The sequence below is a fragment of the Penicillium roqueforti genome (assembly GCF_015533775.1).
Source record: "Penicillium roqueforti strain LCP96 04111 chromosome Unknown scaffold_22, whole genome shotgun sequence".
In the NCBI taxonomy this organism is placed as follows: Eukaryota; Fungi; Ascomycota; class Eurotiomycetes; order Eurotiales; family Aspergillaceae; genus Penicillium; species Penicillium roqueforti.
In genome coordinates this window covers 176,710-188,748 of record NW_024067586.1, presented here as the reverse complement: position 1 = coordinate 188,748, position 12,039 = coordinate 176,710, and the positions used below count along the sequence as shown (strand labels likewise).

The window sequence follows — 12,039 nt, the reverse complement described above, 5'->3', positions numbered from 1 at the left end:
ATTCAATGTATACTTTGGCCGGAGTAATATTATGTTGTACACTGCTAGGAACATGGCAATTCCTAATATCTGAGTATGCCAGAAAATCAATTCACTCTGTAAGTCTGACAACGACTACACTTCTAGCCAACAGAGGGCCATAATGCACGAGAGAAATCGGCCACAACAGCCCAACGTTCCTCGAAGGACAAACCAAGCAGTGGCGTTTAAACACATACTTGGGTTGAGCTACAAATGGTGATTTTGCAATTTGATGGGTCAGATTGCAAACCGCTGAGCTGTAAAATTCATTGAAGACAGTAATAACCAAAACGCAGATACCTCCCTTGGCGCCATATGTGTAGAGTGCAACGCCGCCCTAAATGCAAATACCGGAAGAAACACCTGTGGGTAACTTCGTCCCATCTCCGGTGGAGCCTGGGTCACCCGTCGCATCTCAAACCACTTCACTGCCCCAGGGAGATCCAAAACTGGCAGCATTTGAATGTTGAGACCAGCCAACACCAACGACCACATCATTAAGCTTAAGATGCTGGAGTTCCTTCTTTTGCAAACTTCAATATGCTCCCAATATCTTTTAGCCGAACGTGAAAAAGCGGTCGGGCTAGCACGACCCGGTAGGGATAATGGGGTATTCGGGTGATTTTTTGACAGGAAAGCCTCGGTTCGAGTTCGTGTGAGAGATTGGTTGGCCTATACCTGAGCCTTGGAGCGATCTTTCTCGGCGGAATTGTAACTGTACAAAATGAGCAACAATCACTCAATCTCGAAATAAGAGACGTACCGGAGAAGTTTCTCGATCAGATCAACGTGGGTCATGACCATTCGCCGGCAGCAGTACCGTCTGCAGCCAAGCTGGTCCATAGCATCGCTGTAAAAGAGTTAATTAGCCAGGGACAGGTGTGATAGACTGGAGGCTGCCATACCCATCTGGAACACCGTCGTCCAAGAGCTGCAGGTAACGCTCCCAGAGGTCACCGACAACCTACAATCAGGAGTTTAGCAAATGATCATACATCACGCACTCAAAAAACAGCTGCTCACCTTGCCACAGGAGAAACAACGGACAGGAATAATCATTTCAGCGATTCAGCTTAGGAGGTGATTCGATTGGAGGTGAATAATGTCGCTTTGAGCCAGACTTTTTTTCCCGCGAAGATTGAAGGCCGATCTAACCCAATCAGGAGAACTTCCATTTTCTGCCAGCAATCCCCGCCTTATTTTTCCCTTGGGAAAAAAAAGTAGACGGATCTGCCATGAATATCCCCAGACTCAACTCTACGCAACTGTGTCCCAATTTGCGAGAGCTATGATTGTCTGAGTCGCACTAGCTAACATTTGAACGTTCTTTCTTCTCTTTCTCGATCCTGCCTCATCTGCAAAAATGGCGGCCAATCAGTCCGCACGACAGCAAAAGCGATCTCGGCTCAGCGATGCGGCCTCCGAGAAGCTCGCCCGGTCAAATGAAGAGCGACCCAAAAGGCGTAGAGTCTCAGGAGCCAACGAAAACCAGAGCCTGGAGACGGTCGAGCCAACCGATAGTGTGAAACAGGGTTCCAATGGCGATGTCCAGATACAAGATGCCGAGATTAAGCAAAAAAGCCCCGCGCAGTGGTCTTTCTCGCGCCCTGTTGGCGGTCGTTACAACAATTTAGATCCAATTTTGACCGATGATGAAGCGTGAGGACTGTTTCTGCCGACAGATAGTGAGACGCATTCTGACCTTTTTCTATCGCAGATATCTCCTCGTGGGACTCGACACCGCCGTTCAAGTATTCGCAACCTCAACCTCTCGCCTGTCACGTACATTGCAAATGGAGGCTGGCCAACAGATCATTGGGTTCGGCCTTTGTCCCGAGGACCAAGAAAGCCTCTATATCTTTACGTCTTCGGGCTCTATCAGCAAGTGGAATTGGAGTTCCGGAAAGCGCATCGCACACTGGGAGACTACCTGCACAGCCGTTTCAACGAGTCTGGCCTCGGTGGGGAAAGAAGGAAGCACAACTGCTACTTCCTTCTCGGTCATATCGCAAAGGGACGGAAAAAGGCAGATTTTGATCAACAAACTGGAGGACAATAAGATCCAAGGCACCACCGTCCTCGAGACCAGCCAGAAAATCAATAGCATCAAGGTCACCCACGACGGCCGAGTGATCATCGCTAGTGATGGTAAGCATCTCTTTATGGGTACTACAACCAGCGCGGAGCTCGAGAACCTTGAGACTGTCCAATACGCCTGGCGCGAGGCGACCCTTCCTGTCAATGTCACTTGCTTTGACATCCAGGCCCAAGGCTCGGAATCCATCGATCTAGCAGTAGGAGAGAGCGGCGGTTCTATCCTGATGTACCAGAATGTCTTGAATGTCCTCTTCGGCAAGGATCTCGGCGATAAGAAGTCTTCGCCTAGAAAGCTGCATTGGCACCGCGGCTCTGTCAACACCGTGCGTTGGTCTAAAGACGGTATGTCCACTCTTATACACATGTTTATCAGAGAGAGATTGCTCACATTCATCAGGAAACTACATTATTTCGGGTGGTCAGGAGTCCGTCATGGTTCTCTGGCAATTGGACACTGGCCGGAAGCAATTCCTTCCCCATCTTTCCTCCCCTATCTGCAACATTGTCGTATCCGCCAGTGGCAGCTCGTATGTGGTTAAATTGGCCGACAATTCAGTCATGATCCTGTCGACGAGAGAATTGCAACCTCTTACTACCATCACAGGATTGCAGTTGTGCCCAGACATGTCTGGCTCTCTGGAATCCTCAAGGGGATCTGTTGTGGCGAAATTGCACCCGCAGCAACCAGAGCGATTGATTGTGGCCGTCCCAGCTTCCCATCAGCTTACTCAAAACCAGCATGGCTCTCAGCCTGCAAACGCGGCTGTGCTTCAGACATACGATATCCGTGCCAACTCCAATATTTCCCGCCAAGCCCTTGCGCGAACCAATGCGACCACTTTGAGCGTCAGCCCTGAAGGGTCTCAAATTGTCGCACCCGATATCAACCACTTAGATATAGTGCATGATGCGAAGTGGTTGGCTACGGTTGATACCTGGGCCCCTCATCCTCGGGATGTGGAAGCCCTAGATCGCTCTTCTAATGCTAAATCCACCGCCACCCTCCGTCCGGAGGTCTTCTTGAAGTTCTGGAAGTGGGACGCTTCCTCTGATACATGGGAACTGGTCACCCGTGTCGACGGTCCTCATTTCTCCAAAAACCATCACTCAGCTGTACTTGGTCTGGTGTCCCGGCCTGGTGCCCACGAGTTCGCAACCCTAGGTGCCGACTCTGTTCTGCGCTTCTGGTGCCCAACTGCGAAATACCGAAACGGACTGAAGGTGAAAGACCAAGCAGACCAGCCTCTGAACACGTGGAAGTGTCGTGGTACCGTTGACCTGCGGGGATGTCTCAATTCCACCGAAGATTCCCCTCTGGAGGCGGCTTGTATGGGTTTCTCCGAGGATGGCTCAGTATTGGCCGTGTGTTTGCCGTCGACACCGGCTGCAAATGATGGTCTTGTTGTCCTGATCGATGCGCGAAACTGCTCTGTGCACTACCGACGCACGGGTGTTTTCCTTGGAAACCCCTGCTCGACGAGTTTCCTAGGAAGCCATTTGATCGTTGCTTCTACTCACTCGGTCGCTGTCTGGGACACAGTCGACGATGTCGTCAAGACCATTCAGTCGTCAGAGTCTGTGGATTCCCCCGGCGGCAACTCACAGCTCATTGCCGTGAATGCCAGAACGAAGACATTGGCAATTGTTACTAGTTCGTCACACAAGAAACGCCGCAAGGTCCGATTCCAAATCAAGATCTACGACGTCCCATCCTTCGAGGTGGTCTTCCAGGAAACCCTGCAGAGCTCCCCGGTTGCGCTGCTCTCAGATGCCTATTCCGGTGATTACATCGTCGTTGATTCCACGGCAACTGTACAACGACTTGGCTGTCTGGACAAGGCTTCCCAGAAGAGTCAGAACAACCAGTCCCGTGATGTGACCGGCCAAATCGACAATGGATTGGCAACTCTCTTCCACCGAGGACCGGAGAGGCTCCTCGCTCAATCCGACGACGTGGAGGACTTTTCTGCTCAAACCAAGGGACTGGCTAGTGTCTTTGGTGAGACTCCATCATTCTCCTTGCCTGCTATTGGGGTCCTCTTCAGGAACGTGGTCCAAACACTCGGCGCCAACTGAGCTGATGGTTTTGGTCCACGGCGGTTTCTTATTCGGTGCACGGGTGTAGCGGTTGATAGGGATTTTTTTCTGTTTTTGAACATTGGAATTGTGAACAGCGAACAATGTTGTATATGTATATGGTCACTTAGGTACCCCCCAAAAACTTCATGATTTATCTTTTACTACACAAGCCCAAGTCATGGTGGTGTTAAGGATCTAGTAATGCGCCTTTGAGTCTGGAGACTTAATATCTAAGGAAGAATGTCCTATTTATCTTATTCCCTACAGTAAATTTCATTTGTTATCCTAACATTGGGGGTAATAACGCTGTTTAGCTCAACCGAATCTACGCCTTGCCACCAGGGCCGAGAGTTCAAATCTGTCCAAAGGTGAAATCGAGCAACGCCTTCCTTCCGTGAACATGAGTCAAGTATGCATCCAATTGATGATCATCGTCGATTGAGAAGAGAAGCTCATTCCCTTCCTCATCCCTGTCAATGCCCTCGATTCGGGCGATGATTGAGTATGGATACCTGGCGCCGATCAATTGCCGGAGTTCTTCCACTGTTCGTGTGGCTAGCTTTTCGAGCCAGGGTTTTCGGATTATTTCTTGCGACTGGTCCTTCAAGCTAATCCGACACCAGACGGGGGTATGTAATAGTGCGGAACTGAGCATAGGATCCACATATTCAAAGCCATTGCCTGCGTCGTGGTGTGGATTAGCCGAGAAAGATGGGTCGTTCGCAGCCTGGAGTAGTGAAGGGTCAATTTGCATATCGCCAATATCAGTAGCCGTAATGGGTGCACTGGCCAATGCCTGAGAGGCCAAAGTACTAATTCCATTGCTGATGTCGTTGCCTAGCATGCTGCCCATCGAGGAGGTTGTCGGGGTTTGATTTCGAGACCCGGCACGGGCCGATGATCTCCTACGTGCCGGATCTCGCTTCGTCTGGTCGTCTCGGAGTCTCTTCATGACATCGCGACAGAGTACTTCCAGAGCCTTTAGTTTGTTGCCGTGATCTGGGTCGGCTGGCCCAGGGGCGAGGATTTGCTGGAGCAGCTCTGAGTTTGCAATCCATTGCTCTTTGAGCTCTCTCCAGTGTTCATCGCCGGCCTCTAACTTGCTTGTGAAATGATCCACCTTCAAGGTGTCATAGAACGCATTTCTAATCTGTCGACTTTCCTCCGGGTTGATCCCTAGGGCATTCTTCGCCTCCGCGATTGTCATGCGTCTCTCCAGAGTCCGCATTCGTTTGGTGACATCGGTACACACAACATCGAGTGCAAGGGCCTTTGCATCGCGTTGATTAGGATCTGTATTAAACACCTGTTGAAGGTGTGGGGATTCTTGGATCAATTTGTCTTTCGCAGCTTGCCATCTCTCAGGACCGGCTGCGGTTTTCTTGATAAAGCCTGCTTCTTCGCAGATTCGCTGGAAATGGTCCCTGGTCTGGCGGTACATGGTGTTGTCTAGGTTGAGATACTGCTTGCTCTCGTCGATGGTTGTCTCCGACGGAAAGCGTGGAGGCCCCGGAGGGTCAGCTGGCAGCCCGGCCCATCCTCGAGTTCGACGACGACGTTTTCTGTTTGCCCAACGTTCTGCACTTTCGGTCTTCAGGCGTTCCAGTCGCTCTTGGCGTTTTGCGATGACCTCTGGTGAGAGAGCGGGGGACTCGTTGGTTGGGCGTTCATCTGGCTGTGTAGGGAGATGATGCGGGTTATCGAGTACGCTTTCGACCTTGTATACCTCCTGCTGCAAGGCGAGTAGGCCCTCATCTTCCGGTTGGACGGCTTCTTCTTCCTCGACATTCGACTGTGACTTCATTCCATTGGGGACTCGCAGCAGCCATCGATTCTTTGCGCGTACTCGCATTAATTCCCTCTCTTTAATCTCAAAGCCTTCATCATTCAAGATGCGAAGCATATCCCGCTGGCTTGTGTTCCGTTCCCAAAGCTCTTTGACTCGAGCGACGAGTTCAATATTCTTGTGTGCTGGATTTTGTTTCGACGGAAAGCCCCATCGTTTAAATTGAGTCTGAAAGGCACGCTTGCTAGAGAAGTGATGAAAATCAATTAGTATCCTACAAATGAAAGCAAGGACATATACACTTACCTTGGCGCAAACTGACAAGAAGTTCGCATGTAGTCCATGATCTCCTCTAACGCCTTCTTTTCCTGAATGTACATCTGGAAGCAGATTTCCCGCTTGCCAGACCAATCGTACACCATGATGAAGGAGACGCTCCCCTCCGTGGAGGTGCGTCTGTAAAAGAAATAGATAGAGCTGGAAGGTGTGGAGCTTATCAGGCGGTTGTTGTCGCTGCTGTGCGCCGTAGTCTTCGGGGGAATTTGGGGAAGACGCGGACAGCGCAGTTTGGCACGTGACTACAATTATATTCCTTCACACAACATTGACAACATCTGACGTTTACATTTACAAAGCACAATTGAATAACTAATGGTATGAATTTCATTTCATAATTCGGTTTGGTACCATTGGGGAAGCAGATCCCACATTTCTCATTTCCCATGCATAAAATAAAATGCCCTCGGAAATGCTAGGTCAATATCTCTAGGACAACTCGACCTGCGATTGCCTAGAGATGGCAAACGCATACGTTGCAAAGACAGCAATCCAGACGCCGTGTATCTGCTCATATTGAGCGATATTCCCATAAAGGTGCAAAAAAGACTCGCAGATCAACACCAGGGGAACAATCAAATCGCTCGCTCATTGAAGTATGAACTTGGAACAAAAAGGAAAGGGGCGGAACAAAGGAAAAGACAAAGGAAAAAAAGAAAAAAGAAAACCTGGACGGAAGGAGTCAGAATCAACGAAGTTTCTTAATCTTCCGTCGCAGTTTGAACACTCTAGTTCGAAGCCAGGTCATAAAGAGAACCCATGCGCTTTTGGATTGGGATTTCCATGAGGCAGATGGCTCTTCGGTCCCATGCAAAACGGGTCTTTGGGGCTTTTCAGAAATCTCCTCTTTAGACTGCACAGGAGACTCATTATCTTCCGACGTGTGCCGCTTCAAGAGACGCCGGGGGCCTCTCTCTTCAGCTTTGATCTGTTGTTTTTCAAGCCGTCGATTTTTGGCGGCTTCTTTTTCCTCAAATGCCTGGCGGGCAGCCTGAACTGTGGCTGCACGCGAAATAGGATCGGTGCTAGTACGGGTTCGAGATCGGAAAACGAAGTCGAGAGACGTTCTAGACAACGGGGATGTAGTTCCATCCGCCTCCCGCGAGTACCCAAAGGACGGTCGACTGGTCACGTTGGTCTGTGAAACCCCGGGGAGCCGAGTGAAAGAATCTTCTTGAATCTGCAATGACAGCCGGGGAAGGGCCGGGCCTGAAGAAGTACGGGATTCTTGTGTAGACGAAGGTTCCGACTCGGGGCTTTCATAAAGTTCTTCGCTATCCCGGTTTGAGTCCTCGTAGGACCGGCCCAATGGTGGAGTGTACGCTCGAGGCGTCTGTCGCATGGGATGCACGTACTGGGATCCGGGCTTGGTCGCACTGGAGCCTGAGCCATTTGAGAACTGAGATGTTCCACTGGCCGATCGATGGTGAAGGCCGGAGGATGTTCTCTTAAAATTCACACCTGCGAGGGGCTCGCTGCGTGGGCACTCTCGCTCGAGGTTCATGTAAATGCCCAGCCCCTCTTGTTCAGTGGACGATCGGGACAAATCAATCGAGGTCGACGGCGCATCATCTCGGGAGAGTTTCCGCAGAATGGGCTTGATGTGGACCTTGGGTTTTATTGATTTGCTTTTGTGAGGGCGAGAGTCGAGGGCGTCGGAGGATATATTCATGTTCTGTTCCGAATTCCACGGTTGTTCGCCCGGTGTGGTACCATGCATAGCCATGCCTGAAGCCATGGAGTTGCGCTTCTTGAGACTGATAGGGGAGTGCGAGTTGTCGGCAACCTCGAATGGGAATTGATCTTGGGAGTTGTTGAGATCTCGAGGCGGAAACCTATAGGAGGTAGCCCGTCCGGTTTCAATGCCTGGTCTCGCCTTTACAGGGCGCTGGAGGGATCCAGATTCACCCGCCAGTCGGTTTTTCATGACAGGGAAGGCCGACTCGCGGGAGTATGAATCGTCGGCGCGTGCCATGGTCAGAACGCTCTTAAGTCACGGCTTTTAGTAATGAATCGCGTGATGCATGATTGTCCACAGGAGCTAAAGGGGAATCAGAGTATGACAGCTCGATTCCAGGCCAAGGATGAGTGGGGAAGCGAGAAAAGAGGAGTAATCGTAAGATAAATCAAGATTGATCAAGAGGGGCGCATCAGCGCATCAGCACATCAGCGGGGGAAGTGAAGATTTGAGATAAGCGCTCTATAGCGGGGAAGATACAGGATCTGGCATTTGAGACAGGGTCCGATGAGTAGAAGAGTTCGAAGCCAGAGAGAGGAAAAAAAGGAAGTAATGAAGTAATAAAAAACCGAGAGTAGATATATTCCCAGTCGAAGAGAAAAAGGAGACGGCGGTGAAGCCGGAGACAGACGGGATCGAGACCGCATGCGGCTTTGACTTCTCCTATTCTTCCCCTATATTACCCACTCGGCCTCCTATTGGATGATTCCTTCTAATTCTTCTAGTTCTTCTAGTTCTTCTAGTTCGTTTGATTCGTTTTGATCGTTTGATTAGTTTGAAATAGTTCGTCGCGCTAGTGCGGTTTTGCCTAGGCTCATCTTATTTTAATCTATTCCTTTATCGCCCCTGTTCTCCCTAATACCTCATTTACACGATATACCTGGCAATACAATCTCCACTTGAATCTTTCATGTATTCTCCATATACCACATGTACCGCATGTACCTTCATGTACTCCGTATACGTACAGCCGCCAAGCTGCAGCCAAGCCCACCATGATCTTCATCCCACCAAGTGTTTGACATTGTGTGTTGTACATGGTGGGGTTGACTCTTTTTTGTTTCTTTCTCTTTCTCTCGCTTCTTTTCTTCTCATCCTTTTCTTCCCTTGCTTTTGCATAAAAAATATCCCCGACATTGTACCATTTCTCCAACCATGGGTCTGTCTTTGCAGAACCTGGGGTTGACCCTCTTGATACTCGTCGCTTTCTCCGGCCAGGCATATGCATTTGGCGCTGGAAACATCGCCTCGCTTTCCCGCCTCGAAGGTCAAAACTGGCGTCATGGAGACATTGAGGATACCCTTCTGACTCTGCTTATGGCGAGGGTCGCCGGTGGTAAGAAATTCGGCAAGCTGGATGTAAAGCGGGTCTACTTCGGTAATTGGCTGCGTGATTACAGCCAAGCAGTCGATGTGGGCACCGTCAAATACGTTAGTGCCGAAGCCATCCGTATCCTGCTGTGGGTGCTGGGATTCATGAGCTTTGGGTGAGTTGTGAAAGTATATATCGAGACTGTCGACTTTTCGCTAAGACCTATAAAAGATACGGAACCAGAGAGTTTGAGGTTACGACTGAACGCCTGGGATGTTACCAACCTACGGAGCATATCGATAATCCCTTGGGATACGCTACCGGAGAGGATGCGCGTGACTACGATCCGCGACTACGTGGTCCCGTTGACGAAGAGCAGGAACTTGCAGTCGATTCCCGGACCGGTATGGAATTTGATCACACGGTGGTCGATATTGGACTAACCAATTCGAAACACAGGCTTGAAACGCTACATCGCAACTGAGGATGCCGATATCGACAACTCGGCCGCGCTGATTCGCCGTGTTCTCGGCCGCTCGATTCAGATGGGCCGGCGCTATGGCCAATCCAGGAACAAGGACGACTTATATGAAGCTCTGCGACTGTTGGGCACTGGATTGCACTGCCTAGAAGATTATGCTGCGCACTCCAACTACACAGAGCTCAGCCTGATTGAACTAGGAGAGACCGAGGTCTTCCCTCATGTCGGACGCGACACTAAACTGCAGGTTGACGGGGTCGATGAGGAAGTCTATCCAATCGTGACTGGTACCTTTGGTGGAGTGGATTTCTTCCATTCGGTGCTGGGAGAGTTGTCCGATAAGACAATGCAGTCTGAAATTGAGTCCTTGGAGACTGTCGTCGCCCAATCGGAGAATGAGGATTCCTCCGAGAGTTTCCTGCAGACTCTGCTGAGCAAGATTCCCGACGGTTTGCTTGGTGATACCGACCAGACCAGCAAGATGGATGACTTCAAGTCCAAGGCAGATGAAGCCAAACATGACGGCGAGAAGGTCACTCCTCGGGATCCTGAAGAGTGGACTCTTTACCTGGAAAACGCCCAGAAGCAGATCTACCCAGTCCTCGAGTGGCACGACAACCTGCTGAAACAAATCAACAAGGCCATCGAAAAGATTCCAATCTTGCCCGACCTGATCGAGCAAATTCAGGATCAAATCACCATTTTTGTCTTCTCTATTCTGGCTCCTTACATCCTTCCCATCATCAAGCAGGTCAAGGCCGAGCTTGAAACCGGTTCATCCGAGGTGATCCAGAGCAGCCGGGAGCAACAGCACGTGGTGTTTAACGACGACAGCTGCTCAAACCCGACTCACTCAATGCTCTCAAAAGACCACTTCTCAAACATCCTGAATGAGCCCGCTGGTCGTATTGCGTCAGCGGTTGTCAAATGGGCAGTTCCTCAGCTCATGTCATGCTGGGACGACGAGAATGTCGATGTCGACCGAACTCTTGACAGAATCATTTCTGGTGTTTTCCACCACCCCGCTCTTCGTGAGTCTGGAAATGATGGGGCTGCCGATATGCATCAAATCATGTTCTCCACGGTCGAAAAGTGGTGGAACGAAAAGAATGACGAGGAGCGTGACGTCCTCCGCGACCAGCTGAGCCGCGATGGTGTCCTCGAAGGCAGGAATCATAAAGATGGTGTGCAAGATTGCGGACACGGATGTGGCAAGCCGCTCGCTCTTCCCAAGGCTCAAGGCAGCTCTGGTGGAGGCCAAGCGTCCGGTGACTCCGTTGGCATTGAGAATCTTGCCTCCGAGGTTATGGGAGGAAGCGCATTTGGCGGTATTCTCGGTGGACTCGTAGGAGGCATGGGCTCTATGCTTCTCAACAACGGCGGCTCAAAGCCTGATCGTGAGAGCCCAGAGCCTCAAAACTATGACAGCGGGAATTCTTACCAGAGTCGACCCCAACATGAGAGCCAGCAGCAATATGGAGGGGACTCCTACAGTCAACCCCAGAGTGGATATAGTCAACCCCAGAGCGGATATAGTCAACCCCAGAGCGGATATGGACAACCAAGCTACGGAGGCTACGGTCAGCCCGTGGCTCACCACGAAGAATACCGTCCTCGTCCCGACGGATACGAATATCAAAGTGAAACTGTCTATCAACAACCACCCCCGCCTCGCGATGAGTACTCCGGCTACGCACCTCCAGCGGAGAATTTCCGCCAGCAGCACCACCAATACCAGTCGGAGAGTCAGAGTTACTATCAGGAGCAGCCACGGGAAATCTACCAAGGTGGCCCATACCAGCGTACAGAGCCACAATATGGATATGGAGGCCCACCTCCCCGTGAGGAATATGGACAGTAAGTTGACTTCATCAGTTGTTATTGGCTAGTCCCATATATTAACCACGATGTACAGGGAGTCCTCCGGATATGGTAGACCGCAGCCTGGCTACAATGAATTTGAGAATTCCGGCTATCGGCCACAGGAAGGATATGGTGAGCGAGAGGGCGGTGATGGTTACCGCCCCGAACGACAATATGAAGGCGAGGAGCGCCCCAGACACGGTTCGGGCTCTGGCAGCGATGATGAGGAACGTCATCGACACCGCCGACACCACCATCATCACCATTCCGGTTCGGATTCGGAGTAGGTAGCCTCAGCAGTGTCTCGGATATATAAATCCTGTCAA

General features: G+C 50.7%; 5 protein-coding genes across 5 annotated transcripts; 2 read left to right on the top strand and 3 right to left on the bottom strand.

Moving 5' to 3' along the window:
* Nucleotides 1–693: 693 nt before the first annotated feature.
* Nucleotides 694–1,080, bottom strand: LCP9604111_7305 (DNA-directed RNA polymerase core subunit RPB10; the record flags this gene model as incomplete). Its single annotated transcript, XM_039075323.1, has 4 exons — nucleotides 694–736; nucleotides 785–871; nucleotides 927–985; nucleotides 1,045–1,080. The coding sequence occupies 4 exons, from the start codon at nucleotides 1,078–1,080 to the stop codon at nucleotides 694–696; spliced, it is 225 nt and encodes a 74-aa protein (XP_038926696.1).
* A 304-nt stretch (nucleotides 1,081–1,384) lies between these two features.
* LCP9604111_7304 (WD repeat protein) lies at nucleotides 1,385–4,194 on the top strand (the record flags this gene model as incomplete). The annotated part of the gene is made up of 3 exons (XM_039075322.1): nucleotides 1,385–1,680; nucleotides 1,739–2,460; nucleotides 2,516–4,194. The coding sequence occupies 3 exons, from the start codon at nucleotides 1,385–1,387 to the stop codon at nucleotides 4,192–4,194; spliced, it is 2,697 nt and encodes an 898-aa protein (XP_038926695.1).
* A 355-nt stretch (nucleotides 4,195–4,549) lies between these two features.
* Nucleotides 4,550–6,405, bottom strand: LCP9604111_7303 (Clr5 domain-containing protein; the record flags this gene model as incomplete). The annotated part of the gene is made up of 2 exons (XM_039075321.1): nucleotides 4,550–6,227; nucleotides 6,290–6,405. The coding sequence occupies 2 exons, from the start codon at nucleotides 6,403–6,405 to the stop codon at nucleotides 4,550–4,552; spliced, it is 1,794 nt and encodes a 597-aa protein (XP_038926694.1).
* A 602-nt stretch (nucleotides 6,406–7,007) lies between these two features.
* On the bottom strand, nucleotides 7,008–8,294 carry LCP9604111_7302 (uncharacterized protein; the record flags this gene model as incomplete). The annotated part of the gene is made up of 1 exon (XM_039075320.1): nucleotides 7,008–8,294. The coding sequence occupies one exon, from the start codon at nucleotides 8,292–8,294 to the stop codon at nucleotides 7,008–7,010; it is 1,287 nt and encodes a 428-aa protein (XP_038926693.1).
* Nucleotides 8,295–9,212: 918 nt separating this feature from the next.
* LCP9604111_7301 (Het-C domain-containing protein) lies at nucleotides 9,213–12,000 on the top strand (the record flags this gene model as incomplete). Its single annotated transcript, XM_039075319.1, has 4 exons — nucleotides 9,213–9,544; nucleotides 9,601–9,773; nucleotides 9,829–11,707; nucleotides 11,766–12,000. The coding sequence occupies 4 exons, from the start codon at nucleotides 9,213–9,215 to the stop codon at nucleotides 11,998–12,000; spliced, it is 2,619 nt and encodes an 872-aa protein (XP_038926692.1).
* Nucleotides 12,001–12,039: the final 39 nt, after the last annotated feature.